General features: G+C 42.9%; 1 protein-coding gene across 1 annotated transcript; it reads left to right on the forward strand.

Annotated features, from left to right (window-relative positions):
- The first annotated feature begins 1,848 nt into the window (after positions 1–1,848).
- Positions 1,849–10,883, forward strand: RAG1 (recombination activating 1). Its single transcript, XM_036427844.2, has 2 exons — positions 1,849–2,003; positions 6,722–10,883. Exon 2 carries the CDS (start codon positions 6,736–6,738, stop codon positions 9,865–9,867), a length of 3,132 nt encoding a protein of 1,043 aa, XP_036283737.1. The 5' UTR covers positions 1,849–2,003; positions 6,722–6,735; the 3' UTR covers positions 9,868–10,883.
- The last annotated feature ends 7,183 nt before the right edge of the window (positions 10,884–18,066 follow it).

Consider the following 18,066-nt stretch of genomic DNA (forward strand, 5'->3'; position numbering starts at 1 on the left):
CTGGTCTGACCCTCATGCCCTATCCCCCATGGACTGAACAATGTTCTTCGTTGGGTCTCTTTGAACACTGATTTCCCCAAGAAAAATTGAAAAAGATTCCCTTTATGAATTTTTGAGCTCCGAACATTTTTAGTTCTGGTTTGGAACTAAATGCTGACCATCTGACCCAATTTGCCTTGGACTCTCAGTGCTAAATCCAGGAAGTTCCTGGGCACATTGGGTCTGTTGGTCACCTTAGTGTCACTAAACTTCTCAGTCTGTGGATTAAGCCTGTTCCTTGGAAGCTGGAGCCTGCTTCTTTCCCCCAATTATTTAAGATTTTATTTTCCTTGTTTCCTTTGAAGTAAAGCAAGAAAATCTGGCCCTTTCCCTCTCTTTCTGTGAGTTCAGTGGAGAGGGAGGGTTGTGGAGCACGGGGGATGGACAGAAAGGGCAGCTTCTGTCATGTCAGCCACCTGTGACTCCTTTGAACTTGACCCCATTGTTTAAAGAGGACATCAAGGCACATCCTGGAGGCCCTGCTTCCTGCTGACTTGAACATGTGCACTGTCGTCAGGAAATTGTCTGTTCCCACCTGCCCAGCCTCACAATGTCACGTGAACCTCAGGTGAAGGCTCCATCCCCTGAGACATGAAAACACCAAAGCTCCTAGAGGTCACAGGCCAGTTGCCCTCCCTCTCAATGTCATTGCAATGGCTTCTGCCCTGGCTTGAGTTTCCTTACTGAGCAGAAACTGTGTCCCCAGGACTGTTGTGTGGTTGAATAGGCAGCTGGTCAATGTTTCTGGCTCTCTATCCCTCTCCCTTCCTTTCTGTAAAAAAAATCAATAAAATAAAAAAGAGAACATCAAATGTATAGGATTGTTGTGACAAATGATATTAAAGCACTTAGAAGCAATAAGCACTCACTTATTGCTCTCAATAATTAGGAGCTAATGTTATCAATCTTGGGTTAGATGAGGAAATTGAGACACCAAAGTCTATTGACTTCAAAACTCTAGTAGTATTTATAGTTAGTGTTGTCAAGGAGCTCAAACATCCCTGCACTGAGAATTGACCAGGCAGGAGCATTCTGTGGTGGTTTGGATACCATTTCAAAATCATAATAAAAATTATTGTATAGTTAGTATTTGATGGGTAGACCCTGTTCTAAGCACTTCCCTATTACCTCTCCCTATATAACCTCATTGACTCTTTAAAGTATATGCTCTTAGTATTTCCATCTTGCAGATGTAGAAACTAAGTTCCAGAGCCATAGAATCTTGGCAAAAGCCAGAGCTTATATTGACAAGATCATCTCCAGCCGCCTGAGCTGGTCTGGCTCAGTGAATAGAGTGTCAGCCTGCGGATGGAAGGGTTTGATTCTGGTTGCAGGAGGCAGCCGATCAATCATTCTTTCTCATCATTGATGTTTCTCTCTCTCTCTCTCTCTCTCTCTCTCTCTCTCTCTCTCTCTCTCTTTCTCTCTCTTCTCTCTCCCTTCCTCTCTGAAATCAATCAATCAATCAATATATATATATACATACACACACACACACACACACACACACACACACACACACACACATATATATATATATATATATATATATATATATATATATATATATATATATATAATTTTTTTTTTTAAGAAAAAGATCATCCCCAGCCAAACAGGGAGTGAACTGACAGCTTTGGCAGTGCTCCAACCCCGCCTCCTCCCCCCCACCCAATGCAGGGTTCTACAGTCAGGTCCCCAACAAAGCTTCCTGAAGAGCCAGGTGCCAGCTGGAGCTGGGGGCTCCTGGGCTGTGATTGGCTGCCATTATCTGTGGTTAGCCCTCTGTGGTGGGGGAGGCTGGGAAGGGCAGTGGAAGCTGATAAATAACGCAGCAGTCTGTTCTGAGGGACAAGAGAGCCAGGAGGGAGAGGCGAACACACTTGGCTTTCTTGTTGGTATCCAATAATATCAACCTCATTACAGACATCCCAACACTTTGCCCAGGCAGCCTGCTGAGCAAGGTAACATTCGAGCTTTTCCTGCCTTGAGTTACATATTTATTTACATTTTTATATTTCTAATCATAAATAATTGGGCTTTTTTTTTCCTTGTAGGGGATGAAGGGAGCGAGAGAGGGATGCTGATATCAATTTGATTTTGCTCTCCGGTGTATGAAAATAGAAAGGAACAAGATACCAAGTTTAGGAAGACACAATGGATTCATAGAGAAGATGCAGACTATCTGAGTAACTGTAAATGAATGTTGCAGGCAGAGGAAGGGTTTAAGGTATGCTTCTTGGATGAACGAGTCAACAAAGCAGCAGAAGGAAAGGTGTGAGTCTTTGGGGAGAAAATACTGTGTTAGTCCAGACAAGAAAAATGATCGGGAGAAAACAAATTGCAGGGTGGGAGGAAATGTGTACTTTCCCAGCTATTGCCAAGTATTGCTGGGATTTGTTTGAATCAGATTGGACTGAAGAGGAGACTAGTATTTCTCAAAGGGTGACCTGTGGGCCACTCACAGCAGGATCCCTGGAATGTGTGTTAAACAGTACAATTTCTGGACTCCATCCCTTGTCAATGAATCAGACTCTCTGGGAGCTGATGATCTGCATTAGTGTGTGTGTGTGTGTGTGTGTGTGTGTGTGTGAGAGAGAGAGAGAGAGAGAGAGAGAGAGAGAGAGAGAGAGAGAGAAACAGAGAGGAGACATAGACACACACACACACACACACACACACACAGAGAGAGAGAGAGAGAGAGAGAGAGAGAGAGAGAGAGAGAGAGAGAGAGAGAGAGAGACTTTTTAAACGCAAGCTCCCTAAGGATTGTGATACCTAATAATTTTGAGACCACTGTAGAAACCCTGCTTTGATGTTATGGCCTTGAGTCAGAATTTCTGACCAGGGCTTGTGACAACACACTTCTCTTTCTGAAGTGGTTCCAGCCTTGGGTTGCCTAGAGGAAAGACAAGAAACTTGGGGTTAATTTGTTGCTTCCTGAGACTTAGAGAAAGGCTTTTGATGCTGCCAGCTTTTGGATGATGGTGCCGGGCAAGTTGTAGACAATAGTATGTGTGGAGTGAATGCTATGAATGAGCAGAACAGGTGCCACAATGAGGGATCAGACATTAGTCACTTTGAAATTGTGTGTAGAACAAGTTGGGTAGGTTAAGAGGGGAAACTGAGGGCCAAGTACTGGGCTGTCCATGTGTGTAGGGTGAAAAGCTGGGCTAGGGTGGGGGCTGCTGCTGCTGCAGTGGCCCAACCCCCATAAGGATGTAATGATAGTGGTCACCACCAGTGACAGCTCTGCCTGTCCAAGCCACACCAGACTGGTATGTGCAGATGGCTCTGTACCTTTTTAGAATCTGAGGCTGGTCTGCTGCAGAGACCTTTTGTTGGAAGCAAAAAGATCGAGCATTTGTAAGATTCCTGAGTATGATAAAAATATGACGACAGAGAACTCTTTTCTAACTTCATGCTGACTATAGGTTACATTCCCCTCTCTACATGCTTCCCAGACAAGAAAGATTAAGTAAGAATGGTGGTCATAATTGAGACTTAGCCAGGTCTGAAACGTCCCTGGGGGCAAATTTAGAAAGAAATATAAAAAAGTAACTATGGATATACATGTAAATCTAGTCTCGAAAACATTTCTCCCCAAGTTGAATTGATGACAAACATTTTAAAAAATAATGCTTGTTGTGAAAAATTCAAATGATATAAGAATGAATGAAATAGAAAATGAAGAGACCTTCTTACCAGCACCAACTCTATTTTCTAAGCAGTGGGCAAGGTTAAGGCTTCAGTGCATGTCCTTCAGAATCTCTGTCTTCTCAGGTACACTCAAACATGAACAAATTTGCATAAAGGAGCCCCACTATATGATATTGTTGCTCTGTTCTCTGCTTTGTCATGTGGGCATCTTGCTGTAATGTTGATGCATATTGAAATTGCACATATACATACAGAAATGTTACATTTCTCTATTGTATTTTATTCTATATTGGACCATAGTTTAATAATGACCAATTGGTGATTTATTTGTACTGTTTCCTATTTTTAAAGTAACATTTAAAAAAAACACACAAATCTTTCGATCTTCACATGTGGGAATAACCCATGAAATGTTTATTTCCACAAGAATAGCATGTCAGAATGGTTCTATAGGATAACTTTCTTAAGACAATATGTATTTAAGCTTTTCAGAGGCATTGCTAAAATTTCCGCTAGAGATACTGCACCAATGTATGTGCCTCCCCAAAATGCATGAAGGTGTTTTGATTTCCCCATGCCTTAATTAAAGCTGAGCAATGTCAATATTTTTAATCTTTGCTAATTAGATAGATAAAAATATCTCATTAGCTCTTAAAAGTTCTATCTTCTTCTAAAAGCAATACATGGTAATTTTAGGAAAAGTAAAAAAAAAAATCATAGATGAGGACACAAAACAAAATTATTTATAGCTCCCACAGATCACTACTATTAGCATTTTGGTGAATATTCTCCTAAAAATAAGAATATAACAGCTCTCCCCAACACCTTCTTGCTTCTAGTTTGAATAAACTTTTAGCAGTTGAGTTAAAAAACAATCTAATGAATATATTTGCAATGGATGTCAAGCACTGATGACTGCTTGTTGATGGCACTCTTTCCATGGGGGTGTTTAGATAAGTGGATTTTGGTAGATTCTGATATATCATTACAGGCCAGTGGAAGTCAGCAGAGGAGCAGGGGAGGAGGGAAGATAGTTCCAGAGACCCTTCCAACATGCCTGGTGCTTGACTAACTCAACTGTGATTAGCTCCAGAGAGGGTCATTATTATTCTTGGAGTTCCAGACAAAGACAGGGAAAGGGAAGGCTAAAGGATTGAAAAGACACCTGGGAACGAGGTCAAGCCAACAAGACAGGGTGACCTGACTCAGGACAGAATTTAGGGACATCAATGAAGCAGCATAAACAACTTTGAGGTACTTGTTGGGTTGCTGCTGAAATACTTTTGAGGCTAAGGAGACCTTTGAAATAGTTTGGAATCTGTTTAGTTCTCACACAATTCTGCATATGGAACAATTTAACAGGATTTTCCCTTTAACCAAGTCTTGGAAATTGGCTTTTAGCTTTTATGAAAAAATCAATCTCTGATGCATAATGCATGCAAGATGGGATGAACTTCGGTAGTTTAAAGGATGACCTAAAAAGAAACTTTGTTGACTGCAGTCAGGATTAACCCTTGCTCTCCCCTTCCCCATGCCACCCATGGCCAAAGTGTGTTCACCTGAGGAGTAGCCTCCATGACTATATCACTTTGGTTAGTTAATTAATTGAGGGGAAAAAGTGTTGCCTGATATAATTGATTGGTCAAGAGTGTCTACCCAGGCGAACCTGGGAGAGAAAGATGGTAGTTTGAAAATACAATTGCTATTTTTTCAATTATCAGTACTAAAGAATTTTGAGCCCTAACTGGTTTGGCTCAGTGGATAGAGGGTTGGCCTTTGGACTCAAGGGTCCCAGGTTCGATTCTGGTCAAGGGCACATCCCTAGTAGGGGGTGTGCAGGAGACAGCTGATTGATGTTTCTCTCTCATAGATGTTTCTAACTTCTCTTCCTATCCCATCTTCTCTGCAAAAATAAATAAAATATATTAAAAAAAAAAAAAGAATTTTGAGAGTACTGGGCTGATTGGGTCTAGAAAAGACCCAAATGGCATTTTCAGAATTTTTTTTTTCTACAGTACTATTGATGTCTGTACCACAACCCAGATTTGTAGGATTTCCTGGCATATGAAATGGCCAATGCTTTTGTTTTTGTTATTACCAGCAGATAAATATTATTCCTATCTCTTGCTACAAGCTATAGAGCTAATGACCATTGCCCGTATTGCCTTTCATGATGGCAGCCCAATAAGCACCTCAAAGTTGCTCATGGTTATATCTGGAACGACTTGAATTTTTCATCTTAAAAGTCCTTCGGAATCTTTGTATGTGCCCACCGTGGTTTATTGCAGGTTTAGAGCAGAATGTGGTTTTTGGTTTGAATATAGACACAGCCTTATAATTTGCTGCAGTGTTCACTAATTAAAACTGAGCAAAATTACTATCCATGATGCTTATTATTAGTTTGCATTCATAAACCTCAAGATTCACTTCATCCTTCAAGGAGTGAGTAATTACTTTCCTTGGGTTAGTAGCTTTATCATCCCTTTATGACCCATTTGGAAGAAATAAACAACCAACCTCTTGGGAGTCTGCTATTAAAAAGCTGGAAATATATTGTCCGGCGAGCGCAATGAGGCTAATGCAATGTGAAAAATATGACTTTTCTCTGGTTTCAATAGCCAGTTTTTCCTTGCAATGTAACTCAGCAAATAACGACTGAGCACCTAAGGTGTCCTAGGGAATTTGGGGAGACAGAGATGAATCACTCAAAGATTCTATCCTCCAAGAACCTAAGAGTTGGGTGGGAAGCAAATACGATGTTACATGCGTATATATGACGAACCATGGGTGGCGTGTGCACTTTGGTACATGGTACAGAGACAGTGTCAGAACAAGGGAGGACTCTGTGCTCTGCGGTATGATCAGCACCTAACATAGGATATTAAAATAGGAGGCTTAATAAGTAACTTTTTGGGTGAATGAGTGAGTGAATATTTGAATGTATTAATTTGTATTCCTTCTGAGATACATCATGGGATATTGACATTTTCCCCCTAATCGGACTTGTTTTCATTGTTCCCAGGTACCTCAGCCAGCATGGCTGTCTCTTTGCCGCCCTCTCTGGGACTCAGTCCAGCCCCAGAGGAGATCCAGCACCCGCATATTAAATTTTCAGAATGGAAATTTAAGCTGTTCAGGGTGCGATCCTTAGAAAAGGCTCCTCAAGAAGCTCACACGGAAAAGAAAGAGTCCTCGGAGGGGAAACTTCCTCTAGAGCAATCTCCTGCAGACCCAGACAAGGCTGGTGATGAGAAGCCGGCCTTGGCGCAACCAGCACTCAAGCCTCACCCTAAGTTTCTGAGGAAATCCCATGACGATGGGAAGGCAAGAGACAAAGCCATCCACCAAGCCCACCTCCGGCGTCTCTGCCGCATCTGTGGGAATTCCTTTAAAAGTGGGGAACACAGCAGGAGATATCCAGTCCACGGGCCCGTGGATGGTAAAACCCAAGTCCTTCTACGCAAGAAGGAAAAGAGAGCCACTTCCTGGCCGGACCTCATTGCTAAGGTTTTCCGGATCGACGTGAAGGCAGATGTTGACTCCATCCACCCCACTGAGTTCTGCCAGAATTGCTGGAGCATCATGCACAGGAAGTTCAGCGGCTCCCCGTCCGAGGTCTACTTCCCGAGGAATGCGACCATGGAGTGGCACCCCCACATGCCGTCCTGTGACATCTGCCACCCTGCCCGCCGGGGACTCAAGAGGAAGGGTCATGAGCCAAATGTGCAGCTCAGCAAAAAACTCAAAATGGCGCTTGACCGAGCAAGACAAGCCCGTCAGCGCAAGAAGAGGGCCCAGGCAAGGACCAGCAGCAAGGATGTTATGAAGCAGATCGCCAACTGTGGTAAGATCCATCTGAGTACCAAGCTCCTTGCAGTGGACTTCCCGGCCCACTTTGTGAAATCTATCTCCTGCGGGATTTGTGAACACATCCTGGCCGACCCCGTGGAGACCAACTGCAAGCACGTGTTTTGCAGGATCTGCATTCTCCGATGCCTCAAGGTCATGGGCCTCTATTGTCCCTCTTGCAGATACCCCTGCTTCCCCACGGACCTGGAGAGTCCCGTGAAGTCCTTTCTGAGCATCTTGAATTCCCTGGTGGTGAAATGTCCGGCCCAGGAGTGCGACGAGGAGGTCAGCTTGGAAAAATACAACCACCACGTAGCGAGCCACAAGGACTCCAAAGAGACTTTTGTGCATATTAACAAAGGAGGCCGGCCCCGCCAGCATCTCCTGTCCCTGACCCGGAGGGCTCAGAAGCACCGTCTGAGGGAGCTCAAACTACAGGTCAAGGCCTTTGCTGACAAAGAAGAAGGCGGAGACGTCAAGTCCGTGTGCCTGACCTTGTTCCTGCTGGCGCTAAGGGCGAGAAATGAGCACCGACAGGCTGATGAGCTGGAGGCCATCATGCAGGGACGTGGCTCTGGCCTGCAGCCAGCGGTCTGCCTGGCCATCCGCATCAACACCTTCCTCAGCTGTAGCCAGTACCACAAGATGTACAGGACAGTGAAAGCCATCACGGGGAGGCAGATTTTTCAGCCTCTGCATGCCCTCCGGAGCGCCGAGAAGGTTCTCCTGCCGGGCTACCACCCCTTCGAGTGGCAGCCGCCTCTGAAGAACGTGTCTTCCAGCACCGACGTGGGCATCATTGACGGGCTGTCCGGACTGTCCGCCTCTGTGGACGATTACCCTGTGGACACCATTGCGAAGCGCTTCCGCTACGATTCGGCGTTGGTGTCTGCTCTGATGGACATGGAAGAAGACATCCTGGAAGGCATGAAAGCCCAGGACCTCGATGATTACCTGAACGGCCCCTTCACCGTGGTGGTGAAGGAGTCTTGTGACGGAATGGGGGATGTGAGTGAGAAGCACGGGAGCGGGCCAGCGGTTCCCGAGAAGGCGGTGCGGTTCTCCTTCACAGTCATGAAAATCACCATCGCCCACGGCTCCCAGGAGGTGAAGGTGTTTGAGGAAGCCAAGCCCAACTCTGAGCTGTGTTGCAAGCCCCTGTGCCTCATGCTGGCAGACGAGTCCGACCACGAGACCCTGACGGCCATCCTGAGCCCTCTCATTGCCGAGAGGGAGGCCATGAAGAGCAGCCAGTTGATGCTGGAGATGGGAGGCATCCTCCGGACTTTCAAGTTTATCTTCCGAGGCACTGGCTATGACGAGAAGCTTGTCCGCGAGGTGGAAGGCCTGGAGGCGTCCGGCTCTGTCTACATCTGCACCCTGTGCGATGCCACCCGCCTGGAGGCGTCTCAGAACCTCGTCTTCCACTCCATAACCAGAAGCCATGCCGAAAACCTGGAGCGCTATGAGGTCTGGCGATCCAACCCTTACCACGAGTCTGTGGAAGAGCTCCGGGATCGGGTGAAGGGGGTCTCGGCCAAGCCCTTCATCGAGACGGTCCCTTCCATCGACGCGCTCCACTGTGACATTGGCAATGCAGCCGAGTTCTACAAGCTCTTCCAGCTGGAGATCGGGGAGGTGTACAGGAACCCCAACGCCTCCAAGGAGGAGAGGAAAAGGTGGCAGGCCACGCTGGACAAGCATCTCCGGAAGAAGATGAACCTCAAACCCATCATGAGGATGAATGGCAACTTTGCCAGGAAGCTCATGACCAAAGAGACTGTGGAGGCCGTTTGTGAGTTGATTCCCTCCGAGGAGAGGCACGAGGCTCTGCGGGAGCTGATGGACCTTTACCTGAAGATGAAGCCCGTGTGGCGATCGTCATGCCCGGCTAAAGAGTGCCCAGAATCCCTTTGCCAGTATAGTTTCAATTCCCAGCGTTTTGCTGAGCTCCTCTCCACCAAGTTCAAGTATAGGTACGAGGGCAAGATCACCAATTATTTTCACAAGACCCTGGCCCACGTCCCTGAAATTATTGAGAGGGATGGCTCCATCGGGGCCTGGGCAAGTGAGGGCAATGAGTCTGGCAACAAACTGTTCAGGCGCTTTCGGAAAATGAACGCCAGGCAGTCCAAGTGCTACGAGATGGAAGACGTATTGAAACATCACTGGCTGTATACCTCCAAATACCTCCAGAAGTTTATGAATGCTCACAATGCATTAAAAAACCCCGGGTTTACCATAACCTCGCAGGCAAGTTTAGAGGACCCATTAGGCCTAGAGGACTCCCTGGAAACTCAAGATTCAATGGAATTTTAAGCAGGGCAGCCGCTTATGAGTTGGTTTTGCAAATGAGTTTTCCTTTGGGTTTCAGCGAGGTCTTCTCCTAGCACCCTTCGGTCTCCTGTGCGGGGCTTCACCACCCAAGAGGTGGTAGGTTGGAGAGGCCACTGGGACTGAAACCATGTCAGGAATGGGTAACGGATGAGCGCCGATTGCTTGTGCTGGTTAGGGAGTTCAAAGAAGCAACAGGAGAAATCAGTTATTTGAAAAGCTTGATAACTCAGATCAGAAGTAACTGCAGGGGAACGGAGATTAACAAAGATATGTGTGTGTGCGTGAATGACGTGAAAATCAAAGCCAAGGTTGTCCAAGGGGAATGACTAGAGCTGTCAGGGGAAGAGTTTGTCTTGTGGTTTTCATTTCACTCGCATTTATTAGAGTTTGTATTGAGATACAAGTGTTTTCTATATCAGTTTTATAGAATTCTTTATTTTATAATGTTCACATATCTTGGCTTATTTTACAGGATATGAAAGAGCTTTTCAGAATTCTCTAATAATAGTAATAATATCTTACACTTGAATGGGACAATGACAGATACAAGGTGTACTCAATGTGTTTTCTCATTTGGTACATACAGAAATATCCTATATCCAGAAAAATGTTTGGAAAATTAAACTTTTTTTTTTTTTTTTAGGTTTAAATGATGTCTCTATTGGAACCTTGAAAGCTTAGGAGGTCATCAACTGCCATAGATTTTTAAATAATGAAGTTTAAAGAATACAACTGTTTGCTACAGTTAGTTATTGAATTTTTTGGTAATACATGCCTACTTAGCTATCAGGAACCAGGTGTTATTTTTATTTTTACTTTTTAATTTTGATTAATTTAGTCTTGAAATGTTTTGTTCCATAATCCCAGAGCCACAGAGGCTTCTAAAACCTGGGTTTGCTCACTGTGCAAACACAGATTTAATAACTTGTTGAACATATCCGTCATATTTTCTCCATATGAAACCTGGATCAATTTTACAAAATCCAGGTTTCCTTGAGTCTTTCCCTCTGCAATGTGTTACTCTTTCTTTTCTTTTTTTTTTCTTTTTAAATTAATTTTAGTGAACTGTATATATTTTTTAAAAATTATATTTTTATTGATTTCAGAGAGGAAGGGAGAGGGAGAGAGAGATAGAAACATCAGTAATGAGACAGAATCATTGATTGGCTGCCTCTTGCACGCTCCCTACTGGGTGTGAACCTGCAACTTGGGTGTGTGTCTCCAGGCTGACGCTCTAGCCACTGAGCCAAACCAGCTAGGGCCTGTATTACTCTTTCTATCATGATAAGCATATTGAGATTTTTCTTATAGCTGAATACCTTTGAACTTCTCCCACTTGCTAAGTTTAGGTACAGCCTGCTCATAGTACAGTGGAAGAATTAACATTTATAGAGTGTTTTTATTTTATGGCACTTTTGGAATATTGTTACATTTACAATATCTTGCCTGTTTTTTTGTGTGACGTAGTCAGACATTGCTATTATTCCTATTTGATGGAGGGTTACATGATTTGCCCAAAGTCATAAGGATAATAGATATCTGATCTGGAATTTGAACTCAGGCCTTTTGTCTCCAAATGCCATGTTCTTTCTACCACAACAATTCACTGGTTTTTGTTTTTTTTTTATAAGGCAAGATTGTACTTGTTTAGGACCCACAATTAATCCCTACAGTTCATAATCTTTGGATTATGTTTTTTGGAGGCAGGGATGGGTGGGCTTTAAGCTATTGGTGTGCTTTAGGATTTTTTTCTAGAAAGTAATGCAAAAGCTCCCAAGAGCCCCCAGACCTCTGGTGGCTTTAGTTATTTGGAAACTGTTGTCTGCATCCTTAGGAATTTGGGAATTGCCAATTGCTGGCAATTTAGAGCAGGCATGGGATTTTATATGTAGTGAGTCAAAACAATATGTTACTGCTAATTAGTTTTTCCTTCTTTTGATTTTATTGGCCATCAGTGTCACACTTCATACACAGTATATCCAGGGGCTTTGTAATTTAGTTGTCAAACACGCATCAGTGGCATTTTCCCAAATGATATTGCATTTGGTGTTTTTAATGGGGATTGAACCCACTATTTTTTTCTTTTAATACATATAGCAGTTTTTCTTGCTTTTTATATATAAAATATATGGAAGTCACAATGACACTTGTAATGTAGTCATCAAAACCATATACATACTTCAGGTTTCTTTTTTTCTTGAAAAAGGGAAGTGTTGCGTTTTATAAATGAATGGACTTCAAAGCCACCCATTTTCTTCATTATTAGTGTCTCTGCACTAATTAATAGCGGAATTCATGCCATCAGCCTACTCCCCGAAGCATGCTGGCCCTGGTTTGTGGATTTTCCCCCATTCCAGTTTGTCACTAAACTGGTGGCACTATAAATACTTTCCAGTATTAAATTCCCCTTTTTCTAGCCTTGTAGGAACAGTTTTGAATGCATGTGACTAACAGCATGATTCCCAGCACAACCATCCCTCTGATCCCTTAATCAGATCCCATTTCAATAGACCCCAGGAACATCTGGCCACAGGCATTTCAATATGTAGAAATGCTGCTGCTGGTTGTTTTTGCCCTCACTGTTGAGACTGCAGCATCGCAGACCTTGGTTTTATGCTCCACTTTGACTTTTGACAATGCGTGTTGTAAATGCAATCACATACTCCCGGGAAACGCAGCCCAGTGTACGGAGCATTTCTTTGAAGTATGAGTGGGAGCTTCCACAAGCGCAATGCCTTTTCCTCCTGCGGAACCTATTCCACCAGTTTTCCTTCCAGCCCACCAAGGGGCACTGCAGGGACCAGCCATAATGGCTGATGAAAATTGATGAATGGTCCATGGGAAGTAAAAAAGCACTCTGGGATTCATAAACACACTCCGAGAAGCAAGAGCAGGAGGAAAAGATGTCTTTTCCTTCCATGTAAGATGGAATTTCGTTTTGCCTCAATTTGTTCTCACAAAATATAGATGAAGATAAAGATTTTTTCTTTTTTTGTTGTTGAGCGTGTGAGTCTTGCATTACATCAAACAGAATTCAAATTCCACACAGCTGGGAGCTAGGATCTGTAAGCACCAGCGGTGGTTTGGAGGGACAAATCACTCGGATGCAAGTGGTTTTCGATTGCAGATTTGCACGTATCTTCAGCTATTGTATGAGACAGGGTCTATCCTTTCAATGCTGAGAGATTTTAAATGAGTGGGTATTTTGTCCCAATTTTTTTTTTCTTTAACTACAGTAATTTACCTCAGATCATTTTGGTGAGATTTTTATTTTTTATTTTTGTGGTATTGTAGTTCACTTTATTTTCTTACAAATAATCACAATTTGTTCCATGAACTTTGTTGTAGGGACAGTTCAGGTATCAGGATGAAATGAATTTATTTGATGTGGGGGGAACCTATATTTCCATGTCAAATGTTTTCAAATTCAAGGAAGCCTGTGTTTCAATACTTATTTTTATATTTTAATATTTCTACTCATTAATATTATGGTTACTGTTAACAACTTTGTGTTTAAGTATTTGAAATAAAAGTTTAAAATTTGAAGATAACGAGTATTGTGATTTCTTTTCTTTTTAAAAAAATATATTTTATTGATTTTTCACAGACAGGAAGGGAGAGAGATAGAGAGCTAGAAATGTGATGAGAGAGAAACATCGACCAGCTGCCTCTTGCACACCCCCTACCGGGGATGTGCCCACAACCAACGTACATGCCCCTGACTGAAATCGAACCTGGGACCTTTCAGTCCGCAGACTGACACTCTACCACTGAGCCAAACCAGTTTCGGCTATTTTCAAATAATAATATCGAGTCCAACATTTGAAAAATGAAGTAACACCTTTTTTCTTGAGGGAAACACAAAATAAATTTGTTGATCTTTAGAATAAAGGGCAACAGAATTGTGATAATGAGTATCATTTATCCTAATGCAGAATGAGACAATTTGGACCTGGATACTTGAGGTAAACAGTAAGTCTTTGAAAATGTAGGATTTGCACATCAGTGGGTTTTAACTCCTTTCAGAATTGAATAAAAATAAATATCTGTTCCCCAGAAAATTCACATATTCATACACTCAACATTTTGGTCAGAGAAGATGACTTGCCAGGGCTCTGCAGATATTGGCAGAACTGAGCAACCCAGGTTCTTTTGTCCAGTGCTTTTCTTAGTGATAATAATAATAACAACAACAATGGCTACCACTTAGCAAACAGTGTGGCAAGCACTCTGCATATGGGGTCCTCACTGGATCCTTTTGGAGTTGGCACTACTCTTCTCTCCATGTTACACACAAGGTCAGGGGAGCTTATTTCAGCCAGAAAATGGCCTAGTCACCTCTATACAATTTCCCCTCTGCGCCTGTCCACCTCCCCTTAGCACCGCTCAGTCATCTCTCTGTCATCTACAGGAGACATCCCAGTTCTCTTTTACTCAGAACTGAGAATCAGCGGGCTGCCTCTGAAACCATACAGCTTTAAAACAGCGAAGTATGCTTGTATTTGTAGGTAAATAGCGTGTGCTCCAAGACCCCCCAGTACCCTTCCCTATTCCAGCAGCTCTGCCCCATCCTCCAGAATCCCACAATCCAGCAAGTGACAGGTTAACTCCAAGCACAGCAGGAGTCTTAAAGATCCAGCACCAGGCTAGCATCTTCTTCGATTTACTTTTTTTTAGGAATATTATCTTGCTTTGTTTCACTTCCCCCAACTTTTTTGTGGTATAATGGGCAAACAAAATTATATTTATAGGTGCAACATGATGATTTGTTATATACTTGCATTATAAGATATTTACCACAATCAAGTTAATTAATGCATAAATCACCTCATATCTATTGTGTGTGTGTGTGTGTCTCTCTCTATGTGTGTATGTGTGTGTGTGTGTGTGTGTGTGTGTGTGTGGTGAGAACACTTAAGATCCACTCTCTTAACAAATTTCAAGTGTATAATTTAATATCAGTAACTATAGTCACCACCTTATACACTAGTTCCTCAGAACTAAAACTCATAGCTGAAAATTGGTACTTTTTGGCCAATTATTTGAATATAGAGGCCCAATTCATGAAGATTCATGCAAGAATGGGCCTTCCTTCCCCTGGCTGCTGTCACCGCCTTCGCTCTGGCCACAGCCACCTTTACGCTTTGGCCTGGAGCTGCCTTTCTGCCTTCCCATGCTGCCCAGAAGCCTGGAGCAGCTGGGGTGGAACAGAACGCCTGCATTGTCACCATGGCAATAATGCAAGGTGCCTGTGTATGCAAATTAACCTGCCATCTTTGTTGGGTTAATTTGCATACTCCTGATTGGCTGGTGGGCATCTCAAAGGTATGGTCAATTAGAATGTTACTCTTTTATTAGTGTAGATTACCTTTGAATTTAAGAATAAAGTATCTTACCTGGTCAGTGTGGTTCAGTGATTGAATGTCAACCCATGAACCAGGAAGTCACTGTTCAATTCATGGTTTGGGCACATGCCTGGAGTTGCAGGCTCAAACCCCAGTAGGCATCTTATGGGAGGTAGTTGATCGACGATACTCTGTCATCGTTGATGTTTCTATCTCTCCCTCCCTTACTCTTTGAAATTAAAATAATGAAGTATCTCCTTACCCCTGAAGACCCAGCTAAGTTCTATATGGTTCTTAATACTTTTTTGAACTACTTCAGCCTATATTTTGAACAAATATTTATAGAATGCCTTCTATGAGCAGGCAATGGGTGCTTGGCACTGGAGCTACAGTAGCACAGATGGTTACTGCTCACAGAGACTTTGGGGGAGGTGACATCAGTGAGCAATAAACCCAATAAATGCATGGCTACACACTCTAGCTGGCTTCGTGAAGGAAAAGTGCCAGGTGCAATAAAAATACAATATAGCACAATGGGATTTAAACTGGGCAATCAAATAAATCGCCTAGGAAGGAGGGACCTTAGGAGGAGACTGGTAGGCTGGTAGATGGAGCAGGTGAGAAGTGATGGACTGGAGAAGACTTAGACTCTGAGCAGATGCTGAGACAGGGTATTTAGGAACAAAAGGAAGGGCCCTCCTGTAGGAGCTGACCAAGCGAAGGTGAGGGAGAAGCAGGCAGCGGCCTCATTGCACAGGAACAGGTTGATTGGGTCATGACTTTATTTTTGTTTTAAAGAAACAACAGATTTTTTTTTTAATGTTTAATAAAATTGATTTTTAGAGAGGAAGGGAGAGAAATAGAGAAAGAAACACCAATTGGCTGCCTCCTGCACACCTCCCCACTGGGGATCAGGCCTGCCAGTGACCCCTTGGTTCCTGGGTCCATGCTCAACCACTGAGCAACACCGGCCAGGCTAGGTAAAGACTTTCAATCTTACCCCAAATGTAAATGGAAACCATTGAAGCATTTGAGGCAGACAACTGATACAGTCCATGGCCAGAGAGGAGTGGGATAGGAGCGGAATGCATTGGGAAGGTATTAAGTGTGAGAGGATTTGTCCAAGAATAAGAAAGGTTATGCCTACATGTTTATTTTTTATTTTAATTTTATTTTTAAAATATATTTTATTGATTTTTCACGAGAAGAAGAGAGAGGGATAGAGTTAGAAACATCGATGAGAGAGAATCATCGATCAGCTGCCTTCTGCACACCTACTGCTGGGGATGTGCCCGCAACCAAGGTACATGCCCTTGACCGGAATCGAACCTGAGACCTTTTAGTCCGCAGGCTGATGCTCTATCCACTGAGCCAAACCAATCTTGGCTACATGTTTATTTTTTTACTTTTTTTTTCATTTTTTATTAAGGTATTATATGTGTACATATCTTTCCATTGGCTCCACCCCCACCCTACTCCCATACATGCCCTCAACCCCCAGTGTTTTGCGTCCATTGGTTATGCTTATTATGCTTACACGCTTAAATGATGGGGTAGCAATTTCAAACATCTTGACATGTTCTACATGTCCTCCTGCACACATCTCATGCCCTCGATGACTGTGCCCACCAGGAGGAGGTGAAGGGAGGGCCTCACTGGCAGACTCATTTTCTCATGAAGTCAGCATTCCTGCCCCTGACTTGTTTCCTTCTTTCTCATGGAAACTTCCTTTTCCCTCTGGCTTCCACCTACTCGTCACCCCCCTCCCCCACCCACCCCGATGATGGTGACAATACCATCTTAAAATACACACCGACTTACTGTTACTAAAAAAATAAAGTGTTCCTGCATGGATACCTGATTTTAAATTTGTCACCAGTGGCTTGAAGTATATTACTTTATTTTCTGTCACTTTTCTGCCTTGCCCCCTTGCCTCATTCTACAGTGAGACTATAACTTCCCCAAAATCGGGCTCCACTTTTACATTTCTTTTGCAGGTCCCATCATATTTTGCATAGACCTTAGGTTGTCTATAAATGTTTACTGGTGGATACCCCAAAGAGGCTACTCACAAGCTCTTTATCCTTAAGCTAAACATGCTAAGCAGCTTTTAAAAAGGAATGTTTTTGATTAGTTTTCCTATCTAGTTTCACAAAATTATGACTTAAATACACATCTACTAGATTGACATCTGGAGACAGAATGAGGTATTAGTTCTTTTAGAAATAAGATCCCTATATTAGATAATGCCAGCTTTTGGCAAACTTGACAGAAGTAGGTTTGGCAAAAGCTGGCATTATCTATGCTAAATTCCAAGTCAAAAAGCAATATTCTATGCTATGGTGGAATTTGGTGGCATATAAATTATTTGGAATTCTTGTCACTGGGGATTAGAATAGCTGCCTTTTCCAGCTAACTGTACCATGATATCCATTCTAAACCTGTGTGACCTCTTTTCACTATAAAAGAGAATAAATTTAATCAAGACCTCACCTCATCTTCTGCGAAGTACACTGTTTTTGTTTTGTTTTGTTTTGTTTTGTTTGTTCCCAAGCTTTGTGGGATGAGATATTTTTATTGGTAAAGATATTTGGAACAGAAGGGATGCATTTCCATATTTCATCTTTCACTTATTAAGAAATCAGAAGGACAGTGAGACAATAACTACAGAAGTGAGTACATTTCAGTCGATATACAGTGAACTTAATTCAATGAACGTTTATTAAGCATTAACTAAGGTACTAGAAACAGGGCTTGGTATTAAGAATACACATACACACACACACACACACATCCACATGTGAGACAACCTATACGTGTGTGTGTGTGTGTGTGT

Source organism: Pipistrellus kuhlii, unplaced genomic scaffold (genome assembly GCF_014108245.1).
Source record: "Pipistrellus kuhlii isolate mPipKuh1 unplaced genomic scaffold, mPipKuh1.p scaffold_m20_p_9, whole genome shotgun sequence".
Lineage (NCBI taxonomy): Eukaryota > Metazoa > Chordata > Mammalia > Chiroptera > Vespertilionidae > Pipistrellus > Pipistrellus kuhlii.